The sequence below is a fragment of the Syngnathus typhle genome, linkage group LG3 (genome assembly GCF_033458585.1).
Source record: "Syngnathus typhle isolate RoL2023-S1 ecotype Sweden linkage group LG3, RoL_Styp_1.0, whole genome shotgun sequence".
NCBI classification, from domain to species: domain Eukaryota; kingdom Metazoa; phylum Chordata; class Actinopteri; order Syngnathiformes; family Syngnathidae; genus Syngnathus; species Syngnathus typhle.
In genome coordinates, this window is record NC_083740.1 from 274340 (window position 1) to 288250 (window position 13911).

Genomic DNA, 13911 nt, shown 5'->3' on the forward strand with positions numbered 1-13911 from the left:
CTGGTTACTATGGCGACGAGAAGATGAGCCGACATTCAAGTAGGCCGACATTGACCTGCCACTCCCTCGCTACGCTATCTCGTCAGATTCAAAATGTTGCCAATTTATGATTTTATTTATTATGATGGATAAAAAGAGACTTTTGCGAAAAGAAAGACCTTTTCCTCCAAAAATGAAATGACGCGATTGTCTCAGACCACTCGTGATTTGAGCACGTGAATGGAAACAAATACACAAACGCCTGCAAATGTGGCCTTTAAATGGGATAAATTTGCAGATTATCCTTCTGTAATATTCATATATAGGCCATGATGTTCCGACGCCTGACTCCTCCCCAAAAATGAAATCTTTATTTATGCACGCATGTATAGGGGACGGCCTGGATGGATGATTGTATTCATCACCTGGGAGTCGCTGCAGGAATCTCGTTAGCGCGTGCCAATTCCACTTGTATATGTATATCTAGTATCGTCTTGTACTGTGTAAAATGCGGGGATTTAGCTGGAAGTATTGCGGGGGTTCAACGGGTTCACATCTGCCGCTGCCTTCCTCTGTCCTTAAACGCGGTCGCGTCACTCCGCCCCGTCGGCCAACCCAGCGTTTGTAAACACACGCCACTTCCGCTGTTACGTGATGCCAATTTAGTCAAGCTAGTGACGTGACTAAACCGGAAGTTGCGTGCAATAACAATGCCATTTTGCTCAAACACTCGAGTCGACTTCCATTATAAAAGTCCTCAGAGGAAGTGTCGGCGCTCGCTACGTTGTTTTCTGGTTAACTTGACCTGGTCGTACTTACCTTGAGAACAAAAGGGAAAACGCGTGTTTAAAGTTGTTTTCGTTTTTTTGACGTTCGATTCGCTGCTGTGTCACTTCCGCCGCGAAGCCGGGCGGCACCATGTCGCGAGGCCGCGGGGGGGGTGTGGCTCTCCCGCCCTCTGTCTGTCCCCCGCCCCCACCTATAGAGGCCCGGGAGACGAGGGGGGGTGTCCACCGACCGCACGTTCGTCGTTCGTTTCCAGCGGGTCCGCCGTACAGTGAGGCGAAGCTCGCCGTGAACTAGCCACCCTCCCCCGGGTTCGGAGCGGGACTTCCCGGCCGAGCAGTGTTCACGGAGGTTGCCGTCTCGCTCGCTCGCTCGCTCGCGGCGGATGGTGCGCGCCCTCCCCGAAAACAGCACCAAGCTTAGTGGCGCACACCTCGGCGGACATTTTTGTTTCTTATCCGGGGTCCGGAGGAGCCTTCACTTCACTCCCGCGAGGGGGGGACATGCGAGGACACGGAGAGGTAAAGGCCATGACACCTCCGTTCCCGCTCCAGCCACTTTCTTGTTGTTGTTGTTATTGTTACGATTTAGTTGACCATTTGAATTGACGACACGCGAGACGTTTTTAATATGCTCTCGGTCGTATTCCTGAGAAAACGGTTGTCGACGAGACACTTTGTTGGACATTTATTATTTATTTAAAAGTTGTCTGCGAGTGCTCGTTGAGTTCTTTGAAACATGATGTTGTGTTTACAAAGTGTGGAATGCGCTTTTTGCTTGGTTTTTGGGAAGGGCTGTGGGTGGATGTCATCGAGTGGCTAAGTAAGTGGTAGCCGGCGCCGGCCGGCCGGCCGACCGGCCGGGTCCGTGTACGTGCTCCCTCCGGGCCTCGGCCGCAGGTGGACGGACGGCTGATGTCTTTATTTGGAATGATAGTGTACTTGCCTTGTTTTCGTGTTTTGCACACACGCCTGACTTGAAGATGTGTCACTCGTGGAAAGTGGGCGTTTCCAAATGGGGGCCATTCACAATTCATGTTGGCCATTTGGTGGCAATGCCAGCTGCTGCATGCGGGCCCTTTTTTTGCTGGCTGCTGCTGTTGTTGAGTTGTCTGCCAGCTCCGCCGCCACGCACAGCAACTGCTTCCCTGTAGTCCATAGGACCACGTCTAATCGACATGGTGGCAAAGTCGACAAAGTGTTGTCGTCATGTCGACTCTCGCACATTTGGGGCTTTCCATGTGTCAGGTTGTCTGTCTTTCAGACCCGGACGCCGGTCCCGCCTACTTTTGCCCGTCTGATGCGCGCGTCCCCCCGCTTTCCAGCCAGCCAGCCCCCTGGGTTCAATGTGGTTCCTTCGTTCACTTTCTCTTTCCAATTTAGGCTCCTTCTTCCACACTTCCCTTTTCTTTTCTCCCTCTTTCCTGGGTTCAGTGTGGTTCCTTCTTTCACTTTCTCTTTCCAATTGAGGCTGCTTCCACACCTCCCTTTTCTTTCTTTTCTCCCTTGCTGCTCAATTCTTTGTCCGGTCACATTGCCCCCGAGGACCTGGAGTGACGACACGCACCCAAAGAAAAAGCACAGAGTATCGATGCGTTCATTCACAACTTTCCACGTTGTCCCGCGAGGACAATTGCGGTTCCGAAAATCATGCGATTACGCAACGACCTCTGCGTCTCGTTGCGAGGGCTATTCTTCTCCAGCAAATGGCGTTTGAACGGAAAGTCATGGCAAACGGCGACAACACAGTATTGTGGCGTCGCATTCAGCCAGCACAGCAAAATCACCCGCGACATACGTACGTACGTATATACAGCGCACTGGGAGTCGTTCCCAAAATAGGCGTCTATTTTGGTCGCTGGCAGTGTGACTTCCTGCCTCACGGAGAGCGTCACGAATGGACGCATAAAAGGATTTGGATTCCGGCGCACCCATGAATTTTGGGGCCTCTATTTCAAGTTGGCCGCTCTGTTTTTGCAGCTCGTGTGCATCCGACAAGACCGCGGCGGCCGGCGGCGCTGAAACGCTCGTGGGCCCTCTCTGGCGTTTGCCAAAGGTGACTTTTCCGCGAGGCCTGCCAACAAGGCGCTATCGTCGCTCATTTCCTCATTGTGGCGGGCGCCATTGTTCTCCCGAGCGGGAGCCGCCGCTGCTTGTTGACAGGTAGCGAGCGGTAGCCATGCCGCCGCTGCGCAGGTGATGGTGAAATTGCATGACTCTGTGTTTCATCATCGGATCGGCCCGCTTCCCTGCGGCGGAATCTGGCTTTTTGGCCGGCTGCCGCCAGCCCACTACAAAAGGTGGAGCCGGAGAGCGAGGGGGGGTCAGCGTTCGCTCGGGTCCGTCCATCCTCGCGCGCCATGGCGTGAGCCGGCCGCCGAGACGACAATAAATGTGTATTCTTCCGTCCCGAGCAAAAAGACGTGGAGCCTTTGCCGCCAAGCGATAAGCGGGGCTCGGATGGAGCTGAATGGCACTTTGTCGCGGCCTTCCGCCGTTCAACTTCCTGATTGTGTCCTTCCTTTTGTTTCTCTGGTCAGTGAGCTTCAAGGCTCCGTCATGTGAACAAGGCTCCACCTTTTGACCGTCTCGACTGTGATTCCGAGGTAAGTGTGCAAAGGTCGTGGCACCCGCGTGAGGCTCCTTTTCGGGGGTGGCCTTGTTGTTTAAGACATGTACCGGATTGACCGAGCGGCGTCGATTACCGCAGTGGATTTTGCGAGGAGGACCCGAGCCTGCCGTCCGTCCCTCCAAGGCCTTGGCCATGCCTCAGGTACGGCGGCGTCACCATCGAGCGGCGATGGCTAACCCACGTGCTCCTCACTCGTGCGTCTTCTTTACCCCCTCAGCCGGGTACGAATGGCATGGAGCCCGCTTTTGGCGAGGCCTACGGAGGCCACCGAGCTCTACTCGGCCCCTACGCCGCCGCGTCGGCGCAAGGGGGTAGGACGGAGTACGACCAGGTGAGGAGTCCAATTCAAAGTTTGCGGCCTCCATTTGAAGGCTTACGTAAGCCCAATTCCAAAGGCTGCCTTCCTCCTCCCGCGCCACGCAGAGCATCCTCCTCATGCTGGGCTCGCCGGCGTCGCCCCGCAAACGGCCCTTTGAGCTGCTCAGCGACCTGGTGGACGACGGCGGCCTGGGCGAGGACCTGCACGCCGAACGCTGGGACGTGTCGGCTCTGGACGAGATGGCCCGCTACGCCAAGCCGGGCCTGGCCGTGGCTTCCGAGGACGCCGTGCTCATGGGCCGATGGGGACGCGCTCGCGAGGAGGACGAGCCGGCCCAGAGGACCGCCCGAGACGAGGCGGGGCGAGGACGCGACGGAGGCGTGAGGAAGGGCAACGGCGGGGAGCTGGACGGCTCGCAGGTGAGGGACAACCCTAAAACATGGGCATTCCAGAGATGAGAAAAATGCCGCACTTCAGGTGACGGCGGAGGACCCTCAGAAGGAGATGGCGGCGGCGGCGGCGCCGGCTTTGCTCCTGGAGCACTGCAGCGAGGAGCACAACTACTCCCTCAGCCAGGAAGAAGAGCCGCCCGTCAGCGTCCAGGAGGAGGTGCCGCAGGAGCACGGAGAGGAGAAGCTGGACGAGGACGACGAGGATGACGAAGAGGACGAGACCGCGGCCGATCTCTCCAGCTCATCGGAAACGGAGTGCGGTGAGTTTTCTCCTTCACTTCCTCAGGTTTGCATTTGAGAAGCGTTGTGGGCCTGACCGCTCGAACCGCCGTTGACCCGCAGAGGCGGAGCCCGCTAGGCCGGCGGGCCAGCGGCCGCCCAAGCGCCGCTGCTTCTGGGAGTACCGGCGCTCCCGCGAGTCTGCCGCCAAGAAGAAAATGTGCGCGGGAGGCGATTGGTCGCTGTCGTGGAGCTCCAGCACGCTGCCCAGCACGCTGTACCGGCGCCAAGGTGACACACAGGGGAAGGGGGGGGACGGGCGAGCGAGCACCAGAGACTGAACATCAAAAATGCAAGTGAACAGTTGAGTCAAGTCGTGACGCTCGGGCTCATTTGCAGGCAAGAAGGGTCGGCGCAAGGCCCGCAAGACGGACGCCAGCGACTTGACTCCCAACCCGCAGAAGCTGCACAACATCGGCGAGCAGCTGCAGAAGCTCAACGCCGCCATCGACAGCGTGGGGCCCGTCAACGACCTCCCCGCCCTGGCCAGGGCCCGCTCGCGCAAGGAGAAGAACAAGCTGGCCTCCAGGTAAAGCTCGGAGCCATGTCATTGCTGCTGGGGTTTTTTTTCCTTCTCCTGCAAGCCTTCTTGTGTGTTGCGGCGCGGCGCGGCGCAGGGCGTGCCGCCTGAAGAAGAAAGCGCAGCACGAGGCCAACAAGATCAAACTGTGGGGGCTCAACCAGGAGTACGGTAGGTTGAAAGAATACTTGTCTTTTGGATTGCTCTGACTTGATTTAAACGGCACGTCGGAAGCCGAATTGCGCCCTGACTTGTGACGGCCCAAAAGCTGCGCTTCTTCTAACGTGGCTTGCCGTGGGCGTCCCCACGCAATGTGGCAGCTGCTGCCTCTTTTGCTTTTGTTTCTTCCTCTTCAGAAGAAAAAGACGAGAAGAAAAGAAAAGTGACATTCTGCTCATTCCTGTTGGCTCTATAAAGCTAACAGGAAACACGCTCACATTTTCAAGGCTTCCGTCACGGCCCCTGAGTCACTCACATTTTTTGGAGCGATGGAACACAAATCAGTTCCTTTCCCTTATCTTCCATAACGTTGCCACTTTGTAGTTCTTCATTGTTAGGATGGAACAATTCATAGCATCAAAAATATCACCATCCTCTGAAAGTGGAAGTTTTTTTTTTTCCTTCCCAAAACTCGGTTGCTCTTTTTTTCTTAAGACAATCCCACATTATTGGAAAAATGACTTTTTGGCTTATATCAGAGCTGGAGACTGACTATATTCTCCTATTTCAGTTACTTCCTGATAGACGACTTTGTCTGGCAGTTTCAGTTTTATTTTGGTAGTCACACAAACGAGCCGTTTGTCTTTGTAAGCCGCAATAATGTCCCTTTTGTGTGGCGCTGTGCTACCCTCAGAGAACCTGCTGGGGGCGCTGCTGCGCATCAAGGAGCTGATCCGTCACAAGGTGGAAGGCGGCGGCGGCGAGCGAGAGGACGCGGACGAGCGAGGGATGACACGGCGTCTGGAAGATATCCTGGCTGAGTCCAGCGGTGAGAAACCCTCTGCGCGCACACACACACACACACACACACACACACACTCACCATGCATGCTCCAGACATTTCCAATGAGTGTGTCGCCGTGGCAACCGCAGGTCCTCTGGTGGCCGGGCGGACCAAAGACTTTGTGCAGAGGATCTTGGCGGCCAGCGGGGGTCCCGGCCAGCGCAAGGAGCCCCCCCGGGAGGTGTCGCTCTGAAGCCCGCCCGGCTGCCTGCCTGCCTGCCTGCCCACGTCCCTTTGTGAGTGGATGCTGCTCTTGTAAAATACTGTACGCCCCTTTTTCCCACCGTGTGCTGTACTCGTACTCCATCGTGCCTATAAATAGACATTGCACTGTTCTGTAGACGCCGGCCGGCGATGGCTGGGAGAGTAGGATTTCTCAAACGTGAAGGGAAGACCAAGCACCCCCTTCAAAAAGGTCCCGTGGTAATGTTGCGATACCAAATTGGACAAAAAAAGTCATCACGTGGTGGCTGGAAATTCAATTACAAATTCAGAATTTGGAAGGGAGGGAATCAAAGTCAACAAATGACTTTTGAATAAGTGTTATGTTACAAAAAGAAATGAATCCAAAAAGTCATCCTAAATTCAGATTTTATTTTTGAAAAAAATTCATGGCAAGATTAAAAAACCCAACTATTTTCATAATATTCAATGTTTGTATTCTAAAGGGCCAGCGCATTGTCACAAGACGATGACTTTTCTTCTCTAAAGCCGCTCTCAACTTTTTTTCTTGTAATTCTCCAACTATTTCTTTTGTGGAGCCTAATTTGGCAAGCACTGATTCAGAGGATGCGAGGGGGGATGTCTTTTTTTTTTTCTTTTTTTTTCCTTTTCTTGTGTGTGTGTAAAAACAATGTTGAGTCCTGATGTCAGAACAGCTGTATGCCCGCCCTGCCCTGCCCTTGCCCCGCCCCGCCCTGCCCTGCCCCTGCCCCGAGCTTTAAGCTGCCCACTTCCTCTCCCTCGCCAGCTGCACCTTACTTCATCCAAAGTGACCAAAGAGAAAAGAAAACACCAAAACCTCGCAGGTGGCGCCAATATTGAGCTTTTCTTTGATTTTGACTGAAGCAACCTACCTACCAGCAGGCAGCCCAACTTTGGCCTGATGATGTAGCTAGCGCTCCTTTGAGAGTCCATGGTGCATGCGGCCGTCCATTTCCCAACGGCCGCTTTCAGCCGTCGCTCTGGACACGCTAAGAGCACGACGGAGGTCGCACGACGGAGGTCGCATGCAAAGGCCGCCGCTTGTGGGGCATTTTAGCGCCATCCTAAAATGTCAGCGCAAAGTCCAATATTGGCAACTTGTTGTCTGTTGTTGACTTTGGCCACATCTGCCTTTCTTCTGTGAAGCTTTAGACTGACGGTGTCCAAGGTCTCTAAATGTTGTCGGACATAAGAAAAAAAACGTTTGAATTGCACTGTGGTTTAAAAACAACGATGCACCTTGCCAGGGGACGACGCAAAGTCGTCCTTAAAAAAGAAAAAAAAAAGACTTTTGGCACCTTTCTTTCAACTGAAGCGGGAAGCGCTGAACTGAGCCGACTGCTTTCTGGCACGAGAGCGGCACTGCTTTTGTTTGTCACAAAGTGCCTAGCGTAGCCTCCTAGCGTAGCGATTTTTGCTGTTGACACCGTGTTTCCGAATCGTCCATTAAAATCACGACAAGATTGACTTCCACGTTTTTGGGAGAGCCCAGCCGCTTGTTTCCTAGCGCTACGGCTCGGACAAAAGTATTGCAGTGTCGGTCGGCGGTGTTTACAGTCAACAAGTCCCGTTTTCTTCGTCGAAAGCAGCAACTAAATGTCGTTTTTTTTTTTCCCTCTCTCTTTGGCCAGAAAGCAGTCAGCCCATTTGTTTGCGCTGCGCTTGAAAAGACGTCGCCCGAGGCAATAATTGCAAACATTCCGCCAGCTTCTTGTCAAATAATGTACTTTGTCGGCGTCCCTGAGTCCCGCACGGCACGGCACGGCACGACGGACGACAGACACTACTCCTGCGCTAGCTCGTCTTTCTTTGAACACATTGACAGAACACAGTCAACCTTTAAGGTAGAAAAGAAAGCAAACAAGTGCCGTGAAAATCGACCTTTTGCTTTTTGTGCGTCTTTCTTGTCAACTGCTCTAATGTATATTTGAATATTTAGATGCAGCCGTTGTATTAAAAGTATATTTTTAAAATACAAGCGTGTGCTCGTGAGATTGGTGAGCGCTGCCTGCTGACTTTGCCAACCAGTGTTGTCTTGCGCAATCCAAACACAGCAGATGCAGCATTTCTTTGGCTATCTAATCGCCTCAAACACAGATGATGTTTCACTTTTCAAATCGTATTTTCATTTGAAGGAGACTCGGTCGGAGAAGTGATGAAAAGAAGGTGTTGCTTTTATTGGCATGGAATATATCTGCATTCACATTTACTCACCATTGCACCTTGCCCACATTGGACAAATAGCTTTTCACTTTGACAACCAACAAAAAGGAATGTGCAAAAAGGAACACTTCTCCTCCAGGTGCCCAATAAGAGTCTGCCGCCGCAGCAGCAGCAGCAGCAGCAGCAGCAGCAGCAGCAGCAGCAGCAGCAGCAGCAGCAGCAGCAGCAGCAGCAGCTTTGGCTCAAATCGTTTGATCAAGACGACGTTTGTAGGGACGGCAAATGCCGAGCCGTGACGCGCCGACGGAACCATCGTTCGTCTCAGGGTAAGAGCGCCTCTCCTTCGTCCACCCAGAGCATGTCCAGCGCGTCCACCTGCCGCTGTTCTCGCCGGTGGATGCGTCTCAGGCGCAGGACGTAGAGCAGAATGGCCAAGACCACCACCAGCAGGCACAGAGAGAACAGGTGGTGGTTGTAGACAAAGGACAAACGCAGCCAGCTGGGGTGGCTCTGGCGCAGCGCCTCCTGCTGGAGGTCCCTGAACACCACACAGCAGAGTGGAGCAGAGTGGAGAAGAGGAGCCTTTTGGCCCCCCCGAGGGCACTTTGCTCAATGTACCTGAGTGGCAGGAAGCGCGTCTTGTACAAGATGGCTCCCAGCGTCCACTGCACCTCCTTGTCGTAGACCAGCTGCGCCGTCCTCAGACTGCGGTAGTCGGCGGGAAAGCGGAAGCCGCCGTGCAAAACCTGGAACATCCACGCCGACTTGAAGCACTGGTACCTGAAGAAGGCGCACACACACACACACACACACACACACACAATTGAGCACGAGCACTCCCTGGCTGTTGTCTCGTCACAAAATATGTCGTCGTCGTCGTCTTTTTGTTGTCCAGGCTCAAGCTTTGGAAGGAAATTTCGCCGTCTTCCCTCTGGATATTCCAATTTTGCCTAAGTCAAGCCGCGTCCCTCAGAGAGGTTCCAACGTGTGCACGTTTTGTCTGCGCTCTCCTTTCTAAGCTGCGGGGAGAAGGTCAAATACTTGAGCCTGTCGATGTCAGCCTGCTGGGAGAAGAGCTTCTTGTCCAGACGCTGTTTCAGCGTCAACCACTTGGTGGCGCAGAAGTCCTACATTGGCATCACAAAGACAAGCGCAGACCAGTAATTGTCGTCTTTGTCGGAAAAGAGACGGACGGCTGAATGCGACGCTACCGTGGCGGCCCTGGAGTATTTGGCGCTGTCGTACTGTCCGCCCATGCGCAGCACGTCCTCCATGCAGTAGTAAAACTCGGAGAAGCCGTAGAACTCGCTGTTACTGAAGTTGATGGGCGCCTAAAAAGAGACGGGCAAAATGATTCCCATAGCAACTTTTGGAACGGATGAGCCGTCCCACCTGGTAGGCGGCCCCCGCCGTGGTCATGGTGCCGTTGCGGAGGCCCAGCAAAGGGCGGACGGCGTCCAGGCAGCGTGGCCAGTCCCCCTGGCCTCTGAGGTACAAGGTGCGGTTGTCTCGGAGCAGCGTGTGCGACAGGCCTAGGGGCAGGCAGGGGTCCAGGTGGGGCTTGTCCTCGCTCAGCCCCGTCGTCCCGGCGCCGGGGGACCTGCGTTGCGCGTACCAGACCGAGAGAGAGCACCCTCACTTACTGGCGACTAACTGGAATCTGTCGCTTTGACCAATAAATGTCCAAAGGCCTGGCCCATTGACATAGCAAGCAAAGAAATCGGATTGCTCGATTGACTCTTTAGTGGGACGCCTGTAACCATTTCAAAGCTTGCTCAGGAGCGTTCCAGATGAACGAATCCTTTTTCAATGAAATAAATCCAATTAAGATCAGATGTTTGGGCCACCGCTACAAAATAGGCTCAGTCCTCCACCTGTTGCCGTCCAGCGCGGTGTCGGCGACGCGCTGGTCGTAGCGCTGGCGGGCCATGTTGCCGCCGAAGCCCAGGAAGGTGGTGACGTAGACGCGGTAGACGTGCTGCGTGCGCTCCACGTCGCAGCCCAGGTTGAACTCGGCCAGGACGCTCTTGGCCGCCTCCTCCTGAAGCGCAACCATTCCGATGAGTGACAGCGCTTTCAGTAGTTAGCGGAAACACGTCGCCGGGAATTAAACTTCATGACCTCCTGCGGGGACCTGAAGGTGACGGCGCCGGGCACCTCGTAGGCGATCTGCAGCGAAGCTCCGCCCATGTCCATGATGCCCACCGTGCGGCGGCGGCTGATGGGACGCTGGTGCTGCGAGTTGGTGCTCACCTCCACCGCGGCGGCGGCGGCGCCGTCCTCTGCGCCGCACAAAAGGAGAGCGAGGTTCCTTGGACGCCTTGAAAAGCGGCGACGGCGTTCTCACCGTTGTCGGCGTGGTCGAAGCGGCCCAACACAAAGTTGATGCCGATCCAGGCGTAAACACCTGTAAACCATGAGCGCTTCTCTGTTATCTCTTCTCGTGCTCTTTCTGAAACACGCAAACATGCCACAAGATGGAGCCAAAACCAGGTCGAATGGCAACGTAGCGCTTTCGAGCCACAACTAGTGAGGGAATGCCCCGCCCGACAGATGCCACAAGATGCTAGGTAGCAAAGCGCTACTTTCCCGCAACAACACGTCTTTGGCACCATCTTGTGGCACATGGCAGAAAAGAAGCACAAAAAATGCAACTAAGACAAATGACAGTACCACAGACAAAAAAAGGGGGGCTCACCTTCCTGCTTCCCAGAGATCACCTCAGCGTGAGAGCGGGAAAACAGGAAGTCAAAATCCAGAGGAACGTCGCTCACCAGGTCGTCCAAGATGGCCGCCTGCTGGCTGCAGCAAAACACCACTTAGGCTGAGCTAAGTTAGTGCCGGAAACTATCTTACTGACTGGGAGTCCTCGCTGGTGCCAGCCAGCCAGCCAGCCAGCTACCTGTCGGGCAGGAGTCTCATGCCGGCCGTGCAGAGGATGTAAAGCGGCGTCTCCTTGTGTTTGCCCCGGGGTACGTGGGCGGCGGCGAAACTGAGCAGAGGGTGCAAGTAGTCGCTGGCGCTGCTCGGAGAGGTCGCCAGCGAGGAGATACCTGAACGCAAAAGCATTCCGCCGTCACGGCCTTCGCGTTGGCTTTACTACCGCGGAAAGGAAATAGTCAGTCACCCGGTTTGATCTTCTTGACGACCGGCTGTCGGTCCAGGTCCCTCATCTGGCGGATGTCGAGCAGCGTGTGGGGGTTTCCGTTGTGGGGTGGCCAGTAGTAGACAAAAACGCGAGAGCCGCTGCTACCGCAGTCCACCACCACGCCGTAATTGAGGCCCTCGTCCTCCACGTCGGTGGCCTCCATGGGGAGGAACCTGGAGGCGGCCGAGGGGTCAGTCGTCACATGGACGCTACTGTACCTTTAAGACAGGAAAGGTGGGACCAAAAACACCTGCGCTTCTTTTCTGCTAACTCACGGCCGGCCCGGCCGGTGGCGTTGTGTTTGCTCACGCCAAGGACATTCCAACCACGTGTTCACTCACTTGCTGAAGCGAGTCCCCTGCGGTCTGCGCGGGTTTCGCAGGAGCCTCTGCTGGGTGCCCAAGAGCAGCAGGACCGAAGCGGCCAGCAGCAGCAGCAGCAGCAGCTTCTGCCTGGGGGCCACGCCGCAGTACCAGGACGCCGGCAGGAACCACAACGTGATCCTGGACACACAAAGGGCAATACTCGTGGACCTTTTGGGGGGGGGGGGGGGGGGGGGGAACCGGATGCCATGAAAAACCACGGAGAGCTTACCGTGCCATATGTCCACCACGGGGCCTTGTTGAAGCACACGGTCGTCACCTCATGGTCGCTGAGGCTCCTGCACACCACTCTCGCCTCTCTTGATTGATTGATTGATTGATTGATTTCAATACCCACAACATGAGAAGATTGTTTGCAGTTAAAAGCAACCCTATCACGTGTAGTCATAGTCAGTCTGAGGATTTAGTTAGTTTGTTCCAGTAGGTCATTTATGAGTGGTTAGTCATAACGCTTAGCTGGTAAATTGGAGTGAATGGACAGTGTCACTGACGGGCCGCAAAGGTTCGTGAGATTACATGTCAATACTTGAACGTTCACCGGCGTGCATGTTGATACTGAACTTCTGCAGTTGGCATTGCCGAACAATCTCTGTTAATGCAAGTTATTTAAAAAAAAAAAAGAAAAAAGCTTAGTAAATCGCTCAAAGATGCTCCGGCCGGGCTGAGCTGCACGTCCGTCCGTCCGTCCGTCCGTCCGGTCGTGGATCTTAGCACTCGAAAGCCAAAGCAATCCATATGTCATTAAACCTACCATAAGAAGCCTCTCCTCGTTCGTGACGATACAGTCTGACGGTTGTTGTTTCTTCGACAAGAACAAATTGCAAGCAGTGTGTTTTTTGGACTGAAACAACAGTGTTCTACGGGAAGACCGGCAGGCAGGCAGGCAGGCAGGCAGGCAGGCAGGCAGGCAGGCAGGCAGGCAGGCGTCTGTACAAGCCGTCCTACTTCCGGTCGGCACGACGTCATTACGTCACAGTCTACGTGGACGAATTCGAGAGCTGCATTCAAGTGCCGCAAGAAAGCACAGCTCAAGGAGGACTCCAAATGTTGCTTTTAACGCACAAGCGTTAGCGCTTCATACGGAAGCTATACAAGCCGTTTCTATAGCGTTAAGGAATATCTAAGTAAGCAACAAGCTAAGCTCACTTATCCTGGGCTGTGCTTTGGGAGCATTTTGTTCTGCTTTGAAAACCAAGGAACAAACACAAGTGGGCTCTCAATTTTTTGTTTGCTTGTTCATAAAGTCACCTAAGGCGGCTCCTCGCAGAAGCAGGGTCTTCTCTTGGTGCTCAACTAACGCACACATGTATTTGGCTCTTCATTTGCGCCTTCAATAGCACTGAAATAAAGACAAGTGGAGTTGATGTGCTCGTATTGCACGAATGTGTCCGCCAGAGGGTGCTGTTGAATGACTGACTACCCATACCAGAGGTTCCCATACATTGCTGCTCGTATCTCAAGTCTTAGCCCCTGTTTGTTTGGATTTGTTTTTGCACTTTGCCGATTGTGCCTGCAAAGAATATTGTTTTCAAACGACAGCGTGCACCGCTGCATCCCACGAGCACACAAAAGGAAGGAACGCGACGACGACGACACCCTTTGGCTTTTTCCAGGTGGAAGAAGCATGTTGACCTTGAACCCTGCCATGCAAGCCACGACGGCACGTTGGAGAACGGTATGATCACTTTTCCAACCGGGCACCACTTAACGAGTGTCCCATCATCGACTGCACTTGTGGGTGGCTCAAGGAGATGTCAAAAAAGGTGCTTCCCTCTTTTCGATTGACTGGACTGGGAGTGAGTGTTACACGTCATTTCAATTGATTTATTTTGGCCCAAAAACTACATTTAGAACGGTTTTAGCTAGCTTGTCCTGTAAAGCATTTGAAAGTTTTCCATTCATCTCGCAGCCTTAGTTTAGGGCAGATCTTTAAGAAAGGGAGGAAAAAGCTGTTTGCTAGGGAGGACGTCGAATGCTAGCCTTAGCATCGCGACTGCATGCGGCATGCAAAAAGTTTGCGATTTCTATGTGTGCGTGCGCGCGC

At 54.1% G+C, this 13911-nt stretch overlaps 2 protein-coding genes across 10 annotated transcripts; one reads left to right on the forward strand and one right to left on the reverse strand.

Annotated features, from left to right (window-relative positions):
- Window positions 1-949: 949 nt before the first annotated feature.
- On the forward strand, window positions 950-10169 carry LOC133151902 (CREB3 regulatory factor-like). Of its 6 annotated transcripts, XR_009714016.1 has the most exons (13): window positions 950-1286; window positions 3305-3370; window positions 3475-3537; window positions 3614-3727; window positions 3792-4134; window positions 4193-4427; window positions 4510-4677; window positions 4786-4975; window positions 5064-5137; window positions 5820-5954; window positions 6059-6205; window positions 8476-9112; window positions 9232-10169. XR_009714016.1 is itself a non-coding variant. In XM_061275313.1 (12 exons), the coding sequence occupies exons 4-11, from the start codon at window positions 3624-3626 to the stop codon at window positions 6160-6162; spliced, it is 1353 nt and encodes a 450-aa protein (XP_061131297.1). In that variant the 5' UTR covers window positions 950-1286; window positions 3305-3370; window positions 3475-3537; window positions 3614-3623; the 3' UTR covers window positions 6163-6205; window positions 8476-10169. The 6 variants fall into 6 exon arrangements, 5 of the variants coding, with proteins under 5 accessions (XP_061131297.1, XP_061131298.1, XP_061131296.1 ...); XM_061275313.1 differs by having other exon boundaries at window positions 8476-10169; XM_061275314.1 differs by lacking the exons at window positions 8476-9112; window positions 9232-10169 and adding an exon at window positions 2745-2820 and having other exon boundaries at window positions 6059-8151.
- On the reverse strand, window positions 8327-12782 carry LOC133151901 (ectonucleoside triphosphate diphosphohydrolase 4-like). 4 transcript variants are annotated; one of them, XM_061275306.1, is made up of 14 exons: window positions 12619-12782; window positions 12079-12166; window positions 11826-11987; window positions 11464-11702; window positions 11239-11389; window positions 11035-11138; window positions 10684-10788; window positions 10458-10618; window positions 10211-10377; window positions 9729-9936; window positions 9548-9667; window positions 9378-9463; window positions 8955-9116; window positions 8327-8874 (listed from the first exon to the last, which is right to left on the reverse strand). In XM_061275306.1, the coding sequence occupies exons 2-14, from the start codon at window positions 12084-12086 to the stop codon at window positions 8658-8660; spliced, it is 1890 nt and encodes a 629-aa protein (XP_061131290.1). In that variant the 5' UTR covers window positions 12087-12166; window positions 12619-12782; the 3' UTR covers window positions 8327-8657. The 4 variants fall into 4 exon arrangements, with proteins under 4 accessions (XP_061131290.1, XP_061131293.1, XP_061131292.1 ...); XM_061275309.1 differs by having other exon boundaries at window positions 10684-10743; window positions 11464-11657; window positions 12619-12781; XM_061275308.1 differs by having other exon boundaries at window positions 11464-11657; window positions 12619-12781.
- Window positions 12783-13911: the final 1129 nt, after the last annotated feature.

Coding starts and splice junctions, on each gene's coding strand:
- LOC133151902 (XM_061275313.1), top strand. CDS start 3,624: ATGGCATGGAGCCCGCTTTTGGCGAGGCCTACGGAGGCCACCGAGCTC. Junction 4,428..4,509: donor CTCATCGGAAACGGAGTGCG/GTGAGTTTTCTC, acceptor GTTGACCCGCAG/AGGCGGAGCCCGCTAGGCCG. Junction 5,138..5,819: donor GGGGCTCAACCAGGAGTACG/GTAGGTTGAAAG, acceptor TGCTACCCTCAG/AGAACCTGCTGGGGGCGCTG.
- LOC133151901 (XM_061275306.1), bottom strand. Junction 9,668..9,728: donor CGGCGGGGGCCGCCTACCAG/GTGGGACGGCTC, acceptor GTCTCTTTTTAG/GCGCCCATCAACTTCAGTAA. Junction 8,875..8,954: donor ACGCGCTTCCTGCCACTCAG/GTACATTGAGCA, acceptor TGTGGTGTTCAG/GGACCTCCAGCAGGAGGCGC.